The sequence below is a fragment of the Maylandia zebra genome, linkage group LG8 (assembly GCF_041146795.1).
Source record: "Maylandia zebra isolate NMK-2024a linkage group LG8, Mzebra_GT3a, whole genome shotgun sequence".
Classification (NCBI taxonomy): domain Eukaryota; kingdom Metazoa; phylum Chordata; class Actinopteri; order Cichliformes; family Cichlidae; genus Maylandia; species Maylandia zebra.
Genome location: NC_135174.1, coordinates 12,436,997 through 12,459,079, shown reverse-complemented (window position 1 = coordinate 12,459,079; position 22,083 = coordinate 12,436,997). Strand labels below are relative to the sequence as shown.

The window sequence follows — 22,083 nt, the reverse complement described above, 5'->3', positions numbered from 1 at the left end:
CAATTTCTGTAACGATGTGTTTTGGACAGACAACCAGAGAGAAGATGTTTGTCCCCTATCGAACACAGCCCTAACCCCTGTAATGTAAAGTGATGTAATGTGGGGTCTGAGCCACACAGGTTATTTGAACCAGGATCCAATTTGCAGTCATGTGAAAACTTTACCAATTGTCAAGCACGGAGGTGGAGGGGTAATGATTTAGGCTTGTTTTGAAGCCGCAGAGAACGGACAACTTGCAGCCAGTGAGTTGACACTTCAAGTTACTGCTGCTTGAGATTCTACAAACTACTGAAAAATAGGGTGTTGCTTATTTAACACACTGCTTCTGCATTTCTTACTGGTTGTGCTAAATAAAATGTGAACGATGGTAATATGCTATGTCATGTTTTGTCGTTGTTTGTGGTTTGAAAACTTAGAATGTATTGCTGTGATCATAGAGGAAATCTATAGTTCCAGTAATGGTTTTATACACACACACACACACACAAGATATTTGATTTCAATAGAAAGCTAATGCTGACCCTTTACTGTCATAATTTTTTTTTAGGTCTTCAGGCTCTCTTAAGTCCATTCTTTACTGTGTCCTTTGCCTCTGCACAACATTCATACTGGCATGCAATAGGGCAAGTAAATTACACCGGATGCAGTGCTGCATGCTTATCAGGTATCATATACTGTATAATATGTTATATGTTCAATCACAAATGGATGCATGATGATACCACTGATTTTAGAGACCCCAAGGCTTTGTGCTTCTTACCGGCTGTGCCGTCAAAATCTATTTTTCCGCTTCATTTCCAAATGCTCACAGTTAAGCTCAGTGATCAATATTCTGTCTGGGATGGAGCAGGGCATTAGGGGTAACATGAAACCAAGGGTCAGGAATGTTTAAGACCTGCATACTTAGTGTCTGAATCATGCATGAAACAGAGCTGACATGGAGAAAACAGATGTTTTGTTTTACAGTGGAGTACAAATCAGGCGTAATAATGAACTTATAGCGAGACGTACTCTGTACCGTCTGATATGAAAGGTTAAAACATTAAAATGGCAGCAATGCATAAGGGTAAACTGCCAAATATAAAGATTTGTGACTACTGTGGAAGCTATCACCTCTAAGCTTTATTCTTCAGTATTTTTCCACATTCCTTTACACATAGATTTAGTTTATAATTAAGAACAGAACATTTACCAATAAATGAATGAAAAATGACAGAAATAGTAAAAATCCTAACATTTAATATCAATCCTATCAGTAAACAGTACCATCCCATTACTAGTTAATGACTAACTAGATACATGACCACATGTACTAACAAAGATAAATTGTACAGAGAAATGCCGTTGGGATTTTCAGCATTTTTATTAACTGGTCTTGGTTTTAATTGATATTTTATGGATTATTAAACACACATGAATTCAATTTAAAGTCCATCTTTAAATGAGAGCGCTACAAAACTGATCCCACAGCCTCAGCTTGGTGCTGTTTGTGCTTTGCCACTTCACTGGAGACAGCAAACTGCTTCCTCTGATGCCAGCCTCAAACACAGATGGAGCAGAACAAAATAATACCAATAGAGGACGTATTAGATGTTAATCATACAAAGCAAAATTCTGTTTTTGCAAAATTTCTTTCTGTTTCTATTTAGAAATAGAAATAGAAACAGAAAGAATAGAAACAGAAAGAAACAGAAAGAAAAACAGTTTCTAACCTAAGAGTCTAATTTTAAAAGAGGACGTTGATGTTCTGGAGATTTAAACTAATCCTATATGCTTTTTTTCACAGTATGACAGCTAGTAGGCAAGGTAGTAGTCCACTACATACAGTGGTTAAAAACTGCATCTAAAATGTCTATGTAGACTTCCCAGAAAGCCAGATGTGGTGTTATTTGCAGATGTTCAGTTCCTTTTTCAGTGGATGAATAAACCAATACTACAGAACATTATATATTGTGTTGTATTGGCACATGATTTTTTTTTCTAAAATGTGCACATTAAGGACAATAATGAAAAAGAAAACCAAAAAAACAAAAACCTGTTGGGGCCAGGGGCAGAGACAAGGGGTGGCCATGGGTGGCTATGTTCAACTATATATTAATGGAAAAATTACATCCAGAAATTACTATATCTTCAGCAAACCTGTTTTGCCATGAATGAGAGTATCTCAACAGGTGGTTGCAGATCTTTTTTGTTTTGTTTTTTAAATCAAATAAGGGTGAAAAATAAAAATCAAACAAATATGTTATTATTCTATGTAGTAAATGTACCATGTGACTAGGAAGACTAATACATAAACCTACAGCAGGTTGTTTCTCTCTTGGCCACCCCTATGAAAAATCTTGTCTTTGAAACTAATCTGACAATAGATATCAATTTCTCCTAAAAAGAAAAGTCAGTGTGATCATTGTGCACCTAAAGATGTGTAATCACGAGTGATTAAAATACAAATAAGAGGCATAGAAATGAAATCCATGTCATGTCAGTCCAGTTTCTACAGTTACAATGACTAAGCATCAAAGAACGCCACACCAGGCCTAAAGCCGTCCTCCGACATGTCTGAAGGTGGGCCGGTGACACCATTCTGCCACACAGCGTATAACGACTGCACTCATGCACAAACACATTTTACGTTTACTACTGTCTTCATCTCTACTGTGCAGTCTCTGTGAAATTCTTAATTTATGATAAAATAGTCAGACCTGCTGAAAATTGTCCATCCCCACATTCCCACCAGTTTTTTAATGCCATTGAGTGAAATTCCACATTGCTGATAAACTGTGTCTGCTGGCTTTACGTTATAACTCTCGGTCGCCCTCTCCTCCGTAAAGATAATTATTGGTTCCGGCTGGTTGGACATACTCCTCAGTTTTGTCCCAGTCTGACACCCAGCCTCCTCCTCCTCCCCCAGCCATGCCCCCTCCGTTGGGATCCGATGCCTGGTTCGTGGCTCCGTAGCCCGCTCCACCGCTTGTGCGATACAGTTCTTCCGTCTCATTTGCAAGCTCGTCCTCGTCCAGGATCCCGCATTTCTCGTCACTCAGCTGCTCTGGCTCTGCCCAAGATTGTTTCTCTCCAGATGCAAAAATACCTGCAGCAGACACACAAACTCACTGACTGCTATAGCTGACAAGTATACAGAGTTTTGCTGAATTTTCCTCATTCAGAATTTTTGTAGTTGATCCGGTTAAGCACAAGAAAGGAGACTATGCATACCATAGAACATAACACCTCCATAATGGACGAGTGAGGCAATAAGAAACACGCCCTGCCACTCTTCTCGCGTCTACCAGGAAAACGTGAGAGAGAACCATGAGAAAGTTGATTACACTTACAAGCACACATTATTATCAGTTAGAGTCACAAATTCAGAAACAGTTCTCACCTTATGCTTTGTCATGGCACCGACTATAAGTGGGCAGACCATCCCAGACAAGGTGCCTACGCCGTTGGAGATACCCATGAGGATACTAGCATACCGCGGTGCAATGTCCAGGTGGTTGACATTGAAACCTTGTGAGGAACCATTAATATTATTACCATCTTGTGATAAAAACAGAACTATGTAGCTGCTTAACTTTCAGTCACATATCATTTATGATTAAAATCTTTGAAGGAACACTTCATATTTCACCTGAAATGGCGAAACCAGAGAAACCCACAGCCAGGACCAGGAATGTAATGGCAATGCCTTTTGTGTGTGAAAAACCAACTACCAGCAGCAAGGTAGCCTCCATCCCAAACCCTGATGCAAGCAAGCAAAAAACAGACATATAAATAGTTTTAAAATATAACAGTGTGAGTGCTTATTTTGTTGCCTTGTGTTCACACTTTTCGCTAACCGAATGGGCCTGGAAGTCTTGTCGATTGGTTAGAGATAAGTGCCTTGCAAGCTTCTGCATTTCACTTTGGTGTTTGCTGTTTGGTTTCTCTGTACAATGTAAAAAATAGCGGACAGTGGCAGGGCTTCTGTTATTGGTGAGTCATCATTTGCCTTATGTGGTAAATGACTTCTCACCACAGTCGTGTTACTGTGCTTGTTTCTTCAGTGTCGCTTGACTCACTTCAAAGTTAGCGCATGCAGAAAACAACATAAAATTCAAATAATTTTATGTAAGATTTTGAGTATGTGCCAATTTAACCTCTCAAAATTAAAGGACCATATATACCCTGCTCCATAAACAATTAAGGGAGCACTTAGTTATTGCATTGTCAGTCTGTCCAGTTTGGAAGCATAACCTGCAGCCCTTACAGGCTGCACAGATAATGAGAGTCCATGAGCGTGGCATGAGAGCTCGATGTCCTTGAATGAGACCTGTGCTCACAGACAGGTGCTGTGTCGATTGACTGGCATTTGCCAGTTATTCTTCACAGATGTGAGCACGTCCACATTGCCCTTGACTTCCCAGGCTGTTTCTGTCCTGTCAAATGTGATTGTTTCATTTATGCAAGTTTTCGTTTTCCCTTCCCTTTAGTTGGTTCTTTCTTACCTCCACAGTTCATTAGCTTCCTGACATTCGTGGTGGTCATGATGTGGTTGCATCGCAAATAGTCAGCAATCTGGCCACCAATGGGCACAATGATGGTCATAACCAGATGAGGAAGAGCAGACAATATCCCCACCTAGATGAGAACAAGAAAAAAGCCTTAACAGGTGCAAAACATCCATGGAAGTTGGCACAAACAGTGCGATCTCTGCCATGTTATTGTACGCACATTCTCAGAAACCTGGGTAAGGAAATATTTTACATTTGGACCCAAGACTGTTCACCACTCTATCGCAGCAACTTCTGTCACTACAGTTATAATCTGCCTGGACTGGAGCTCAAGCTAACGTGCTTATGAGGCACAGAAAAGTACATATTCATATAGTTTCTTCCAGACTTTAAGGTGCAGTTTTGGAAGACAAACGACATTCAAATACAAAAACAAATTTAGAAAACTCTTATTTTTCACCAAGATTTTAAATAAAAATTTAAGTTCATTAAAGGTCAAAGTTGAGCTTGAACATAAATGTCAGCAGTGTAGATATAGCATATGCAAAAGCATGGAGAGAGGTGTACAACACACTTTTTATTTTGTCAAGATAATGCTCTGAGACATCAGAACGATGGCTGACATCAGGATCTTGTAATAAAAAATTCAAGGTCCAGGATCCTTCCTGCGGAAGGAACATAGAGAGCATTTCCTGTCAATGGGCAGTTGCACTCTGTGCATTCTCCTGTTGCTTATTTGCAGCAGGGTGGTGCAGACCATTGTAATGGTGCCAGAATGGCTCTAGAAATCCTCCCTAAAGCCATTGTTCTTCTGGTACTCTGGTTTCCTCAGTCAAACATACAGGATATTTAATTAGTGATTCTAAATTGGGTGTATGTGTTAATATGAGACAAAGCTTTGAATGACCAATAACACTAAAATAGAAATGCTTCAGTGTAACAGCCTATAAATGAATTGATATTAAAAAAAATGTTCCATAGAATAACACAATTTAAAAAATTAAATTTTAGTAAATTAAGGTGAAAAATTGTTGTCAGTGCTTCATGATTTGTCAATATAAGGTGTGCAAACTGCAATGGTACAAATGAGGACATTTAAATTTACCACTGCAGTGGCAAGACACGCAACCAAAGCTGCAGTGATGTCCTTTATTTTCTGATATAACTGCTGAAAGGTTTTTGCTTGTCGGCTGCACGTGTTACCTTGCTAATTTCAAACCCAAAGACCTCCTCAAAGTAAGCAGGCTGGCTGATGAGGAGCAAGTAGAAAGTCCAGCTTCGGCAGAAGTTGGCTACGATGATGGCATACACTGGCATGGAGGTAAAGAAGGCCCTCCACGGTGTGTTGAATTTCTGTAAGGGAAAAATGTGATGATGATTTTAGTGATTTTGTAAAGAAGTTCTCTGATTTTGTCTCAAACATGTACAGCTCTTTGCTTGAACACGTAACTAATTAATTTCTTAAATGTTTTCCTTTGAAACAAACGACCATCACAAACGACAACAGAGCAGGGTGTGTGGAACTGAGTTTTGCTTGACTGCAGATACAGAAATGAGTGCTAACAAAGAGTTTCTAAATCTGTCACTGTGACAGATAAACAATTGAGCTTTTGACTCAGTGTTTGCTTGTTTATCATCTCCGTTATCTCACTTTGAATCAGCATATAAACTCACCTATTTTTAAGAGGGTTTTTTTTAACGTGGTTTCATAGCAATCCTGTAAACTAGTGAAATGCCCTTGAATGAAGTGCAGTGTTTTAATTGAGAGATCTTGAGAAATCTGTTGCATGTACTGACCGTTACTGTAAATTGGGCTGACTCGCCAATGCTTTCCTCAATGTATTTCCTCTCCTCCTCGGTGATGGTGGGGTGAGCTGCCGGACTTTCATACGAGACCAGGATCCAAAAGCAATACCACATAACACCAAAACTTCCTGGGGAAGGAACAGGCAGATTGGAGAAAAAAGATTATTTTTTTACACACTAACTCATTTGTTATTACAATACTGTGCAAACAAAGACCCCTCATTTCTTTAGATTCTTCTTCCAAGTAGCCAGACTTTGCTGTAACTTTTAAAAGTGGTCTTGAGCAATGTTTCTTTAGTCTTCATGGGTTTTTCTTTAGACGTTGATTACTTTTCAGGCCAGTTTTTGTACCCGTGCCTGACTATGTTCAGAAGAATGTGTTTATTTGTTAAGCCACGTGACACTGAGCTGATCCGACTCGAGGGATGAACCAGTGTTGTGTCTACACATTGCTAGTACAAATAATTTGCTCCATTTCTATCCAAAAAAAACATTTTTTTCCACCAACAAAGTGATTCGCAAAGACCTGTCTGCTGAATCTTTAAGCACTCAAAATACTTGAGATGTGCTGAGCATATCTCAGCATGCTGTGCAGTGCTTCCTTTAAAAGTTTTGCCGAAACTGGACAATTGCAGGTCAAAAGAGGAAGCGGCACATCTAAAAAAAACTATCTGCAAATGAAGGCGATCCGAAAGTCCTTAAGAAAGAGTAAAAACGTTGGTAGCACTTCATAAAAGTGTCACACGGTAAAATAAGTGCTTAATTAATCATTTATATATCATTACTCCTCCTTAGTATGTGCTTTATAAATACAGATATGTTTATCTGTCTGTTATTGTTACATCATGTACAACTATCACTGGTATTACATCACTACTAATAATCATAATAACATTCATAATAATATATCTGTTTTTATGAATGTCAAACTAATGAGGAGTAATGCTGCAAAAATAATGAATTAAGCACTTGCTAATACCTTAATAATGCCTAACACTGTGACTTTAAGTGCTCCCAAGAAATACATCAATCTATTGTTCACTGAAGCTTCAACAGAGTTTGTCTCAGTGGGAGGGTGGCTGTCAAGAAGACAGAAGGGAAACAGGGAAAACACACAGTTGTGGATTGGCCTCCCCAAGTTTACCTCAGCATTAATTAGGAATGTAGGATCCCCAGAGAACAAAACAAAAGGCAACCAACATCCAAAGAAGAGCTTTGAATGTCCTTCAAAGAGTTCAGATTTTGTGTGCCAAAGAATAGAGGTAGTCAAATATTGACTTTCAACTTTGTTACAATTGTACTGAACTATTGAACTAAAACTGTTTTTGTCACATATGCTGTTTCAATAAATTGCTGCGCTGTCGAAAAATAAAAAGAACTAAGGCATTGCTCAAGATTCGTTCCACGGTACTGTGTCCGAACGTATAACAGTTTTGACACGACATGTGGTGTAATTTCTTTTTTACCATGAGACTACATCCTTCTGGTATTTATGGCGCTGGTCTGTTGTGGTTTTCCTTTTCTCATAGTTTCATTATGAGTGAGGCTCTACTGTGTGCGTTCAGTGTCGTCGCAAGCATCCGCATTTTCATGTATCAACAACAGTTAGCTTATTAGAAAAATGCATATTCATTCCAAACTGAAGGGTTTGAAATGAGGCCCAGGTTAAAGGCGTCTTACCATACAGATAGAAGACAGATGACCATCCTGAGTACTGGACTAGGATTCCAGCTAATGGCATGGCAATCACAGCACCAGCATAAGAACCTAAAACAGGAAAATTTTGATTTTATTTTGATATTGTTTAGATATATTTGTTGTTAATTGTCTTAATCTATCACACATTGTTTGCAGGCAGAGCAGGGCCACTGATTACGGACTCACCACAAAAGGCTGTTGTTGCCAGGCGACTTCTTTCAAGAGGTGGTGCCCATTTGGCCCAAATACCATGACATGCTGGGTATGAAACTCCCTGTGGGAATAGGAGTAGAATGTAGGAATTTGCATGATTGTAAATAATCTCAACTGCATTATGTAAACAGAAGCACATTGCACTTCAGGGGAGAGAGAAGCACCTCCACAAGTCCTTGAAAGATCCTGACAATGATAACGCAGCCAAAGTGCATACGAGCTGCTGTAGGAATGAGCATGTTCAGGAAAGATGTTGCCACTATAGCAAAGCCAAACACCCTGAAAAAGAAACAAAACACGGAGAAGAAATTACCCCATTGAATATGCTGTGCGACAAAAGGTGATTATTCCTTGCACGGTGCAGGAGGTTAACAGACCTGTTTGCTGCAAACTTTTGACAAATGAACCCTCCTGGGATTTGAGTTACAATGTATCCCCAGAAGAATGAACCGTGGATCATTCCCACCGTTTCAGGATCCCAGTCAAACTGTGCTTTCTGTTGGGACACACAGTAAGACACATCATTTAAAATCATATCTGGATATGTGCAGATGAGTTATTCTTTCACTTCTCAAAAGCAAGACTGTATTTAACATCATCTAAAAGTGGACATTAGATAATTAACAGTAAATAAGAACCATAAAAAAACAGATGCTGACCACTACTGACATCTGCTGACCAGCCACAAGTATTCCACCAGATTTCTCAACTATATCAAACATTCACTAGCTGGGCCCGCGTCCTCATGTTAGGTTTGACAACGTTTAAGTAGGTAAAGGTGAATGCTTGGACACGAATTGAGCTGCGGTTTGGGGGGGGCCTCAAAGGGAACTGCCGGCGGCTCCCAGGCCTGGCAGATCCCCGTGTACTAAATAGCATTGAAGAAGTTAAAGAACTGAAAAGGGGAGGGAGGGTGAGACATGTAAACAAGAGGGAATAGCTTGTAGAACTGGGGGAAGCTATAGATGAGAACCGGAAGCAGCGTGTTTGGAGGCGTGGTCCAATACTTAATATCTAATTATATCAAACAGCTGGAATTGGAATAAACCTTTTTCATAGCCAGTATTTTGTTTTTACTCTGACTTTGTTTGATTTGGTGGGTTGGTTTTTAGGATGCCTGCATTGTTCAGTCCTGGTTAGTTGCGGAAATTTGCTCTTCTCTTTATGACTAGTTAGCTTGGGATCATAGGAGGTGCTGCCTTCAGGTGATAATACAGAGAGAAATCATTTTCATGAAAGTACTGCTGTGTTAGTTTTAATAATCTGACACTTTGTTACGCTTACTCGTGTTTTATCATTCCAGTCAGTGTAACATTTTCTCATGTTGTTAAATCCTAACTCAGCATTTTATGAGTCCATTGGACATATATAGTCATATGTAGGGTACCTAGCACAACCCCCCATGGCCAAAACAACCTTAAAACAACATAAACATAAACAGTCATATTACACAATATGTAATTTGGCTGTGTCACTTCAGGGGAGAATTTAACATTAACTCAGACTCATCTGCTGTCACTCACCACTATAACCTCCTTGTTGTCTTTGAAGATGGTGTGGCTGTTGACCATGCTGACGATAGCCACGCCCAAGTTACACCGGATACCGAAGGAGATGCAGAAACCAATGCCAGAGAGGATTGCGATGATGTAGCGCCTGGGCAGACCGAAGCACGTGCAGTCCACCACAGGCATCTCCTTCTCCTCCACCAGCTCTGGCCGGCCCTCTGCCGACAGCTCGATGGTCTCGCCATTTTCCTGTTTCTTCTCGATGGCTCTGAGAGGAAAAGTGGGTAGATTAAAAGTGTCATCTACATTTAGGTCACTTTATTGTTCCTGTATCACAAATCTGACAAGTTATCTTTGAAGAGGGGGTAGATAAACTGTATTCTTTAATAAAGACAAAAATATTTGTATTTCTTATCTCTTAAGCATAACTTGCTAAAGAAATAACCTTGCAAATACACAACAAAAAACTCTTTCATGCAAATGAGTCATTTCAAAAAGCTTTCTCCTAGCAGATAGTATTGTTTACTGATTTATTTAAGCTAAACAATGATTCATAAGTGACAGGAAATAACTAGGTTCAACAGTTACTAAGTCCTGAAAGCCTAATGCATGTCATTGATTTAACTTCGGAGGAATCAGTAAGTAAGCCTGAGGTTTTCCAATCTCCTGCTGGCACAGTGAAAACAGATCCTGAAAAGCTTGTTGACTGACAACTTGGCCTGATGAAAGTGAGTGGGTTTAGATGTTCAGACAGTCCTCTTGGGTGTCTGTTTGACTGCTAAGTCAAGCATCTTAAAAAAAAAAATCACAGTCAGCACAAATGTCCATTAGCATCCCACTGCTGGGACCTGCTGTTAACACTTTAACTTATCACATTAAGTTAATACAATCAGGATTTCTGCGCTGCACCCTCACAGAAACCGCCAGCAAAAAAGAAAAGCCTAAAGCAAGCTGCTCTTCTGCCTCACTGCAAAACCCTTAGAAACCACACGGACTGTCAGCCTCCGACAAGCATCAAATATGCATCTAAATGTAGCAGTCATCTATTAAACATGACATGTGAAAAGCTGAGTTGTAAGATAAGACCACTGCAGGTCCAGCTCCGATCGCAGAGATGCACAGAGTATGGCTATACTTCGCCAAAGCACATCCACAAACTCAAACCTGCAGCTTTTAGCCAAAAATCAACTGTGCAAATGTAGAGCAGAGATCATGGGAATGTTTTGTTTGACAACTTGTACTGAACGAAAGGAGATTAAATGAACCAGATTAGCATTCATAACCGACTCTTCCTGATTTTTAATTACCCACAATTTTGACAGGTTAGGAAAAGACTAGAGCAGGTTATGATACTGTAAATCACATTCATTGTATGATTACATGGAATGCAACAAACACTTCAGTGAAACAGTGACAAAAAAAAAAGCAATCATGGAGGCAATAATCAATAAAAGTATCAATAAAATCTAATTTATATTGGATGTATAACTATTTCCAGTTTTATCTTCTTAGGGTCAGTGCATTTAAAAGCCACAATAGTTTCTATGTATTGTTTCATGTTTCAGAGGTGGACAAGTAGGAAGTGACAGATCAGTTTTTAGCTCATCCAGCTAAAGGACCAATGAGTTCATGATGCCGTTGGTCTAGCCTGTTAGAGCGTTAGTCAGATCACACTTGTTATTAATCTCTGGCTCTCTTCTACAGCAAGTCCTTCATCCTGTCTTCTTCCTCTGCCCCCAACCAATCACAGCAGATGGTCGCCCCCCCCCCCCCCCCCCCCCCCCCCCCCCTTCCTGTTAAAATGGAGTTTTTCCTTCCCATTGTCGCCAAAGTGCTTGCTCGTAGGGGGTCATATGATTGTTGGGTTTTTTTCTCTGAATGTTTTATTGTAGAATCTACCTTACAATATAAAGCGCCTTGAGGCGACTGTTGTTGTGATTTGGTGCTATATAAATAAAATTGAATTGAAAATGTAAGAATAGATTTTAGTGAAACTTAAAACATTGATCACCTAATCATGGTCAAGGTCACATTTGCCATTTTACAGGCAGTATCTTATAAATTGTGAAACATTGAGCTGGATGAGTTACTACATCACTGCCCTTTAGGTTTTATATATACATGTGAGCAGCTTCTATTGACCTGGATCAGCCATGCAATTTGAAAACCTCTTCCACTGTTGTATACGTCGCTGTGGTAAATGTGATCACAGTGAACCTCTGATGCATCACCATACTCTTCCTAACCAAACAGACATTGTGATCATTGTAATTATTAAGGAGACTGAAGGATGGCGTGAGACATTCAAGACCAAACACAAACAAAGCTGATAAAATTATCCAAATCAAAATATGCACACAAAATAACCTTTCACACGCTGAATTTTGTACAAAAAAACCCCAGTCCTGATGGCACATTTAAGTGATTCTTATGATTCTGATGCTGTAATATTTTTTTCCTAGATTTAAGTGTATTTTTATCTAAGGTCACTGAAGGTTGACAAACAAAGGAAATTGCAGAAGTGACTAGGACATATGACAAAACACCTCAGGTCAAAACACTTCCCAGATCTCTTTTTTTGTTGTGAGTAAATCTGTGTGTCATACTTGCGATATTCAACAACATTTAGAGCTTGTTCATCTAGTGGCAAAAGCTTTTATAAGTACATCTGTTGTGTAGGCCCTGGAGTTAAGGCAGTTGTTTATATCACGCTATGTAATATATTTCCTGCAGACTTTAAAATGACATGGTTATTACCAGAGAACTGCTGTGAGGCCATTTGTGTTCCTGCCAACAAATCTGTCCAGAACATTCATACAAAATACCAACACGATTGAAAACAGCTATGCCGTTATAAAACATGCTCTGTTGGTAACTGTAAGCAGGGGTTCCAACAATCTTCAACACCGATCAAATATTAATGATTTTCGTTGTTAAATTATTAATATCGCTGGCTCTCTTGGACTATTTCTGTCTGGGCTGGCCTCTCTCGTCTTTCTTCCTGTCTCCTTTTCATCTTTAACTCTGCTCCTTACCGGCATCTCCTCTGACTCACACATATTCTCACACATAATTCACAGCAGTCCTTCCTTATTTTACACCAGTTTATTTCCCTAGTGTCCATATATGTAGTTTTTTTTCCACTAGCTGTACACTTGTAGTGCTTTCAGTCTCACTTTACAGTAAAGCTCTCTCTACTTATGATGTAATTTCTCAACATTTGCCATGTAATTTTTGTCATTTTTAAGCATCTCAAAACACAACTGACATTTTAAAAGGAAAGGTATTATTAACACTGAGCATTTCTATGCAATTAACATATTTTGGGTATTTTAGAAGAAACAGCCAATGATGTTTCTTCTTCTTACATTGCAATTGCACATTATTGTTAAGGGCATAATGTGCATAATAGAATATCATAAACACCCCTTCTTTCATTCTAATTACACATTGTTTTGGTGCGCAGGATGTAATATGCTTCAGAGTTGTCCTATCTGATTAAGGGGGCACTCCAAGTCATTTATTTAGAAGGTATGTCCACCAGAAAACACAATAAATGAAGTATAATGCAACAAAATGTGGACAATCTGAAAAGGGGAGATTACACCATACAGCCAAAACTGCTAACAACACTGTGTAAAGAATGAAAACGTGTCTGTATTGCCTTAAAGTTTTGTATTGTATTAGAAATAGTCACATTATAAATTGTGCCTCCTTCTAAATTAATCTAAAGGTGTTCAACACTTCAAAATGCAGGTCTCGTTTCCTTTAAAACCTCCTTGCTCTGCTGCACTGACATTTTAGACTCATTTGGAATCAGTTAGTATTTTCGATACTGAATATTACACCCTAGACTAATTGTGGTGAAAGCATTTTGACAAATTATACTATAGGTCAAGGACTTTATTATAAAGGGCCACTATATTTTTAATTTTATACTGTATCAGTTGCAGTGACTTTTCATGACTGACCCCAGGTTAAGGAAAATCCGTCGTAATCCCTAAAAGCTGCCTGACCTTCTCTCCCTTTCTCCCGTTACACCTTGTAGAAAAGCCCAGATTGCATCATTCCTGTGGAACAATTGAACTCAATCCCAAAAAAGTAAAAGTTCTGAATATTGGAGTATAGCAGAGCTGAATTCTATATTTCCTAAATCAATACAGTTCCGTCAGCGGGTTAATCTCTTAATTCATACATCAAGGACAAATGTAGGGCAGACCGTCAACTCGGACACCTTGGAATAATTGATTAGATAAGAGAAAGTTGATGGTCTGAAAATGCTCCATGGCATTAATACAAACTTAGTGAACTAAGTCTCCTAATATAAAATGTTAAAATATCCTCTATCCGCTCATGTGGCAGTTATAACGGACGAAGGAAAAAAGTATTAGAGAGTTAATCATAAAATACTCTCGAGGAACGAGTTTTCCAGGTAAATGTTTTGAGGATAAAACCTGAGATAAATAAGAGATTCAGAGTGTCTTTGAGTCAAATTCCTGCTTAACCTGAAAATAAAGACAAGTACCAGCTGTCTACTGTGATCACTGACTGAAATCACAGACGATCGCGTGACTGCTAATTTGCGCTAATCAATTTTGAAAAGAAGAAGATGACGCTTGAGAAGTAAACATCAGGCGGAGAGTTGTATAATAAAACAGGCTAAAGGTTTAGTCATTTACAACAGGTAAATAAAGAGTCATTTTCGAATGTAAGGTGCGGATTTCGCGTGCGGAGAGTCGGAGCGGTCAAGCAGGCCGGTGAGCCTTTTACGCAAAGCAGCCAGGTACAGCACGTGAGAGCAGTGCGCTCCAGTGAGATGACCTGCGCTCTCTGCCGCAGGTGTCCTAATCCCGGCTATGAAGGGGGGGGGTGCGCGGGCGAGGGACAAGATGACAAGCTATGTGGCTACTAGAGAGGAAGAGAGACGTGGCCAAGGTGTACGCCCTGCAGGGATTTACGTGGGCCGACAGCTTGGACGGGGAGATGCTATTTCTGGAGGGGATTTAAGTGTTTAGACGCTGCATCAAATCCCGAGAGAAAGAAAGGGGAGTCCACCTATGAGTTTCTTGCTATCAGATAACTGCCCAGGTTATTACACGCTATTTCTCAGGAGTGCCCAATGAAGGTTTTTGCTTTGTTTTGTTTTTTGCCACCGAGTGTCAACGGAATTGGTTGCACTGTCGCTATAAACCTATAAAAGTGTCCCAATAAGTCATTAAAATGATACCGAGTTCTTAAATGTCTGTTTTTCTGTTATTCTAACCGATATATAACAAGTTCTTATGACAAAATAGCTGTTTTTTTGAAAGAGGTTACTGTCTACCAATGAGATGTGAGATGACCGGCTTCTTAGGCCTGCTTTACGCTAAACACACAGTTCCTCTTTGAAGAATAATTCGAGCAGATTATCAACATTGTCTAATCTCTAAAAATGGTAGAAAGTGAAACACAGAGTTTTATTAGTCTTTCAGAAAATTCCAGATGGACACCCCCTCCCCTCACTCACACACACACACACACACACACACACACACACACACACACACACACACACACACACACACACACACACACACACACACACAACACACACGGTGTCACAGTGTCTCTGTAATGTGACAATGTAAGAGCACGGCAAGCTTAGGAGAAATGGATCCAAATATCGATCCAGCGCGTCATCTTACACTGAGAGAACATTTTGAGCCTGAAATGTAACTTCATTCTGTTTTTTTGTTCTTCGGGAACAAAGAATGATACACACTGCTTATAAAAGAGAGTTTGAAAATCAATTTGGGTTTCTTTTTTAATCTCTTATCAGCTACTTTAAGTCGCCAGTGCCACATACAGCGAGTTATTGTGTACACATTTCTTATATGAAAGATTTATAAGCGGACACATATTTCCATATTATTGATTCGGGCCTCTGGACATTATATTTCTTTAAATCTTCTTAATAGAAACACTGATAGACTAACAGGCCATGTTTCAGCATCAGTAAGAATGAACTTCCCCTCAGGTCCGCAGCTTAACCGCTAAACACAAAGCTCCTTTTTAACATTAAAGGTCATCCAGCAGATGTTTCTGCTCTGTTTCTGTTCCCCGAGGAGGAGATTTTACATACCCGTATATTTTCCCAAGAGTTTTGGCTGCCACGGCCTTAAACCTGTCCGGCCGGACCTCCATCCTCACGTCTCCAGGACCGGCCCAATGTGCAGTCTCTGCGCGCTCCCGACTGAGCGCACAGCCTTTCTCCTCTGCTTCCCGGCTTCTTGCTTCTTACTCACATTAAAAGAACCGATTTGGTTGGGTCACCAGCTTTCGTAACTCACGCTTTCATGTGAAACGAGACTCGTAATTAGCGACAGACTGTCCAGAGATTTGACTGAGCCTCCTTCAAGTCCCTTTATATAAAACCAGTCGAATATGCATGTTCAGCCCCACTTTTCCGGATACCCTGTCCAAACAAACTTCGTCACACTGTTTGGTGTCCGTAAAGGTTCACAGAGAGTCCTAGGCAACTTTCGATAAGATTCATATCCAAACGTTGTCTCTGGCCATGGTCCTGAAACAGATTACTGCTGCCGCTAATCTCTCCAAGTGTGTAGTGAGAGGAAGGTATACGGCACTTCCTTCCTCGTTTTAAGCACCGACTATCCAAGCCGCGGCTATTCTTGGACTGCACAAGCCTTGAATGGGGAGTTAGTGTAAACACTGTCCCACCAAGAATATTAATAGAGTTTCTGGGTATTTGTAAGAAGGTACGCAGACTCACCTCGGGACAGTGGTTGTGGATTAGATTGCAGGTTTTTTCGCGTTTGTGACCAGAAATAAATTTTAGAAGGATTGAAAATCAATAGAACATCACAAATGGAGGAGGCGAGTCTTGATCTCTTCATGATCTGCACCTTACCAGCAGGGACAGAGGCAGGGCTGCTATATGTCATTATAAGTTAATGGAGTCACTTATTTGGTGCGTATTGGCGAGCTGCTTTCTTTTCGAGACATTTTTTGTTACATATAGAAATGTCTAAACTAGCGTAAAACAGGCTTAATGTAACTGTATACTGTAGATAGAAAAAGTGGAAAAAGAAAAACTGCATTGAAGTATTTTATGTATGTGGGTCGGTCTTTTAAAATCACATTTTCGTTTGTCCATCAACAAAAGTGTCAGTATTGATTTTATCTTCCAGTCTCTTTACACTGGAAGTGCTGCATATACAGCTAGGTTCATGAGGATTTGGACAATAGGAGCTCTTTTTATAAACAGTCCCTCATTTTTAGAGGCTCAGATGTAACTTGACAACTGAGTGAGAAGCAGTTTCGTGGCATTTCTTTACCTTGAGAAACTCGCCATTGCGTTCATTGTTTTATAACTGTGCCTGATTGTTGATTTGGCCACTCATAAAGTTGTTGCTGCTTCTCTGATAGATTTATTTGGGCTTTTTTTCCCAACCCAACAATGGCTTCCTTCATATTAACCAGCATCTCTTTGACAGTTCCAGTGAAAACTGCTTAAAAGTCTGTCATTAATCTTCAGCCTCTGAAAATGTTGAACTTTGTTTGGCTTGAATTTCCTAAATGTAATGTTATTTATGTTTGTTAAACCCCTGAATTAAAGCTGAAAGTCTGCAATTCAATCACATCATGGTTGTTTGATGTAGGAACCACTGTGGTGGTGTGCAGAGACACTATAGAAAATCTTCTTACTATCTAAATATTAAAGATGTACCTAACTTTATATTTTCAAAATCATCAAATATAAAGTATTATACATAAAATATCAATTCTGAAACAGTAGTCAAGATAGTTTTAAAGAGGCAAAACACCTTTCCCAGTCCAAGAGTCTGTATTCCTTTAACATGCACAGATTAAATCAGGCGTGTTAGGTTTATTTTGCTTAAGTCATTAGTTAAACTTGCACTGCAGCTCATGAAGTAATTCATGGAGCTGTAATTGTTTATCACAAAACTCGAAAGACATATATTTTTTTTAATTTGGAGAGTTTATTTTCTAATTAGAGGGTGGTGCAGCTTTGATAAGATGCTGGAAATATCTAGTTTATTATGTGTAATAAACAAAAACACGGCAAAAATGACTACAGTTCATGCATATGACTGTGAATGAGAATAATGGGCAGTGAGGTTAAAGGAAGTCATGATTAACATTAACAGAACTGGATGTGAAGGCGCCGTATATCGCTAAGCTGTGCCTTAGTTTCCTCTTTATTTTACTGCTGTTGAGTAAAATCAAAAATGAGTCTATGTGTACAAAAAAACAACACAAACATTCAAGTAACTGTAACTACTCCCTTATCCATCATTCAAAAACAGTAACCTACACAAGCATGTCATATGTAACTCTTCTCCAGATCCTTTGCTGATATAGTTCTAAGAGAGCGAGAGGAGAGGAAGAGGGCAGGCAGGGGCATGGCAGATGGAGGAGGGGACAAACTGGGTGGGACAGAAATTATGGATGGAGTGTCCGAGAGGGAGCCGTAACCGGCTTTCTGCAGGTCCATTACACTGGAGCTGACGGAGGCGTGAAAGAACACAGGGGGGGGGTCCAGGGAGTCTGTGTCTGCAGACAGAAAATAAAATGCACTTTTAAAAGTTTTCTTTAAATAGAAAAGCTTTTTTAGATTTTAGCCTTAAGATAATGTAAGGACAAGACTCCAAAACAACAGAAAATCAAACATAATCAGTCTTGTTTATGGCGTATAAATTACAGATTTGCATTTCCACACACTAAAGCATCACTTTGCCTCTAAACAGCAGCAAACAGGAAATGCTTTGCTATCAACAAATCAGACAGAAAAGATGAGAGAGTAATTTTCCCGCTGATGATAATTTATAAGTGTCTTATAAGTGTTGCTGTTGACAGTCTCTCAGGAATAGTTTCACATGCTGCCACACAGGTTCTGATCATTTCTGTTTCCCACTCAAATTGAACATGGTTCTACCTCAGAAACAATCAAAGCTACCTGGGTCATTGTTGAGCTGGGTGTGCATGTACTGCTGTTTGGTGTAGAACTTGTTGTAGATGCAGTACACTGCAGCCATCAGAGCAAATGTTCCCATGGCTGCTGCGATGAACAGACCCACTTTGGCGTTATCTTTGTCTACAAGGGCATCTGCAGAGGCACAAACACAAGACGGTGTTCATCAGAGCTTTCACGTAAAAATCCTTTTAAAATTGAGATGGACAGGAATTCAGCATTTAGCACTGCCAATTCAAGCAACTGCAATATAAAAATCCTAAATAGTTCCCAGAAGTCTAATTTTTCAAACAATACATGTGCCATTTGATTATAAACACTTTACATTTAGCTGTCCAAACTGAGCCACTCAGATATTTTCAGTGGGTATAACTTAACTTTCTTCCATCTCTCCAATTACTTGAAGTTAATGTAAACTCTTCTGTGTTGTCCAAACTAGTCAGCCTGTACTTTTTAAATTGAACTATAAGCAGCATCACATTGTAATAGAAAACATATTATTTTTATATAACAAAACATCAGTGGAGTGAACTTGAAATGCACTTGACAGCACTTCAGTTAATCATAGCATGGATCAATCTGCAGTCTGTAAGCTCTTACTGAAAACATTGAACTTTCCATATACTCACACAGAACACTGCAGTGTTAATGCATTAAAGTGCAGACTGAAGCTGACAAATAAGCGTCGGCTGGTCATTGCTGTTGCTCCCCTTTCTTCCTGTCTGTCTTGAAAAGATGCAGTGATCCCTACAACGGTGTAACCCTGCACACGTTGTGCTCTGCCCAGCCTGACATGGCTCATATTGATGCTTTCCTATTAACCCTAACCAAAGGTGATATCATGATGATATTAGGGCCATACACTCCTATTGAAAAGTATATATCTAACTTTGAGTAGTACTTATTTAATCTAAAAAAAATTGTTCAAGTTTTTTTTTTTTTTTAAAGGAAGAATTTACATGGATTTACATGGTACAATTTTTAACTAATTATCTTGTCTCACTGCTGGATGGCAGTGAACATGAAGCTCTCTTCACCAGTGTTTACACACTTACATGTCCGCATTGCATTTAAATTATTGGTTTCCTCCTTTTGGAGTAGGTCCCTTATGTGTGGGGGTGGAGGAGGAGGAGCTGCTCCTGGGGCCTTATGGGCGCTGATTTTCTGCTCAGACTCCAGCGTGCTCTGGGAGCTGCTCAGTGGAAAAATAAACAGGAGACACAGAGCCGCCAGGCACGCCATGTTGGTCATCTATGAGTACACCTACAAATAAAAACAATGCTTATAATAAAAATAATAATAAAACACAAAACCTTTGCTTCATTAGTCTGCATCTTACTCATGTTAAAAGTGAAACATATACATTACTGTGCAAAAGTGTTGAATCATCTCTTGTTTTTGTTTATGTTTTGGTTTCTTGAGCAATAGTTCTTCAGGCTTTCTGAAGGTCTTTCAAAGTTTTTCTTTGGTTTTTCACTCACTTTCAGTCCAGTTGTGTACCTGACCTGTTTTTGTTCATTTGGTAAGCCTTTTAATAGTTACCTATGACTCATTCAACCATAAAAAGGCACATGACTCAATGGATGAACCAGTGTCTTGTCTACAAATAACATACAACTTACACTGAATCTTTTAACACTTTATTACTAGTAGTTTTTAATTTGTTCCCATTTCTTTAGTTGGATCTTTTTTTTAATGCCAAGGCTAAAACAGTTTGACAGGCATAAAATTGTATTTTTGCACCAAACGGGGGATTCTCAGTGCTATTGGTTAAAAACCTGGCAGATAATCTGCAGTATGTGCTTAAGAATTTGGAGGAGACTTTTGAGGATAAATTGAAGAACAGACAAAGTGCCAAACCTAAAAGAATGCCCATAGCAGATGATTAGCAGTCAAGATAAATTCTGAGGGACGCCAAACCACACAAGAACTGGTCTGAAAATCAGGAAACAGGTTTTATGGAGCATTCATTTTTTAGCATGGCAGTGATCCCAGAAATACTGCCAAAGCATAACTGGATAGAAAAACACACATTGAAACACTATCAGTCATGGATTGGCCTCCCCAGAGCTCGGACCTCAACATTACTGAAGTAGTGTGGGATCCTTTTGACAGAAATGGAACAAAAGGTAGCCAAAATTCAAAGGAGAGCTTTGAATGTTCTTCAAGAACCCTGGAGAACTATTCTTGAAGACTACTTAAAGAAATTGCAGGAAAACTTCAGCCTGTGTTGAAGAATAAAGGTGTCCGAGACAAATATTGGCTTTCACGCACATTTGAATTGTACAAACTGTGCTCTGTATACTCGTTTGCAAGTTTTTCAGTAGATTACTGCAACTATTTCCAATTTTCTTAGCAAAATATAAAGAAATTAGGGATAATTCAAGACTTTTGCGCAATACTGTGCATTGTACAACAGTTATGGTGACAAACTCAAATGATCAAAAGAGAACTGCAGATGCTTTCTTCTACAGTAATAATTTTCATGTTGTAAACCAGACCCATTCCTGCTTTAAAAACACATATCTGGAACCATTTAACTGTCTATCAAATATTCACTTACTGTGACAAAATAATAATAATTAATATAAATTATCTGTGCTTACCTGAGGTCAAACCAAGGCTGCCGTTTTTCTCAGAGTTGGGCGTTGGTCCCTTCCCCCCTGCCTCTCTCAACAACTGAGCTGAGACTGCATCCAAGACAACTGAAGTCCCCAGACACTGAATATTTCCAAGGGGACATACGTGAGCACGCCCAAGCATATACATGTGGCAAGTGCTAGGTTCAGGTAGACACAGATATCTTTTTTCCATTACTATGACTTGTGAAAGTTCAAAATATCAACCTATTTGCTAGTATTATTCTCTAATAGATATTTTTTAAAGTAACTGCATAAATCATACAGAACAGCGTTGAAACTACTGCTATGCACAAAGTCTGGAAGAGTCTGGACAAATATGAACATTAAAAAGGTGTCTGTGAAATTCATGTATTCTTTCATCATCTGTAGTGATTCAGACAGATGCTAAATAATGTAGAAAGTAGAAAGCATGTACAATCATAAAGGTGGAGTTATTATGCCTGCTTCCAGCTCCAAATTGTCTTTCTAACTCATACATGAGTTGCTTTGCATGATTTACAGTTAATTATAATGTTTATTTTTCTCATACACCTTTACACCTTAGTTTATTTGCTAATTTTTATTCCCTTCAGTCCAACTTTCTCCTGATTGGTTGCCCCTCGCGATCCAAGCAGCAGCTGTGTGAGCCTGGTTTGGTCACAGCTCAGAGCTGTGTCTCTGTTTTTGCTGCTGGTTGGATGAAATGGTTTTTGCAGCACACTCAGGTAGCACAGGTAGTGCAGCTCCTC

General features: G+C 39.3%; 2 protein-coding genes across 2 annotated transcripts; both read right to left on the bottom strand.

The window, feature by feature from the left end:
- Positions 1–1,102: 1,102 nt before the first annotated feature.
- LOC101481868 (vesicular glutamate transporter 1) lies at positions 1,103–16,354 on the bottom strand. The gene is made up of 13 exons (XM_004562435.3): positions 15,840–16,354; positions 9,734–9,986; positions 8,588–8,706; positions 8,375–8,489; positions 8,184–8,271; positions 7,980–8,066; positions 6,291–6,427; positions 5,697–5,846; positions 4,488–4,620; positions 3,632–3,742; positions 3,383–3,510; positions 3,214–3,283; positions 1,103–3,088 (listed from the first exon to the last, which is right to left on the bottom strand). Exons 1-13 carry the CDS (start codon positions 15,899–15,901, stop codon positions 2,796–2,798), a joined length of 1,746 nt encoding a protein of 581 aa, XP_004562492.1. The 5' UTR covers positions 15,902–16,354; the 3' UTR covers positions 1,103–2,795.
- A 1,366-nt stretch (positions 16,355–17,720) lies between these two features.
- LOC143419956 (uncharacterized) lies at positions 17,721–21,403 on the bottom strand. The gene is made up of 4 exons (XM_076887828.1): positions 21,320–21,403; positions 19,769–19,976; positions 18,699–18,848; positions 17,721–18,295 (listed from the first exon to the last, which is right to left on the bottom strand). The coding sequence occupies exons 2-4, from the start codon at positions 19,962–19,964 to the stop codon at positions 18,066–18,068; spliced, it is 576 nt and encodes a 191-aa protein (XP_076743943.1). The 5' UTR covers positions 19,965–19,976; positions 21,320–21,403; the 3' UTR covers positions 17,721–18,065.
- Between the last annotated feature and the right edge of the window lie 680 nt (positions 21,404–22,083).

Excerpts from the sequence above, each read along its gene's own strand:
- LOC101481868 (XM_004562435.3), bottom strand. The coding sequence starts at position 15,901 with ATGGAGGTCCGGCCGGACAGGTTTAAGGCCGTGGCAGCCAAAACTCTT. Across the intron at positions 3,743-4,487 it reads GAAGCTAATGAACTGTGGAG|GGTTTGGGATGGAGGCTACC; the intron begins GTAAGAAAGAAC and ends TGCTTGCATCAG. Across the intron at positions 3,511-3,631 it reads CTCTGGTTTCGCCATTTCAG|GTTTCAATGTCAACCACCTG; the intron begins GTGAAATATGAA and ends GTTCCTCACAAG.
- LOC143419956 (XM_076887828.1), bottom strand. The coding sequence starts at position 19,964 with ATGACCAACATGGCGTGCCTGGCGGCTCTGTGTCTCCTGTTTATTTTT. Across the intron at positions 18,849-19,768 it reads TTTAAATGCAATGCGGACAT|ATGCCCTTGTAGACAAAGAT; the intron begins GTAAGTGTGTAA and ends GTGCCTCTGCAG. Across the intron at positions 18,296-18,698 it reads CCAGCTCAACAATGACCCAG|ACACAGACTCCCTGGACCCC; the intron begins GTAGCTTTGATT and ends TTCTGTCTGCAG.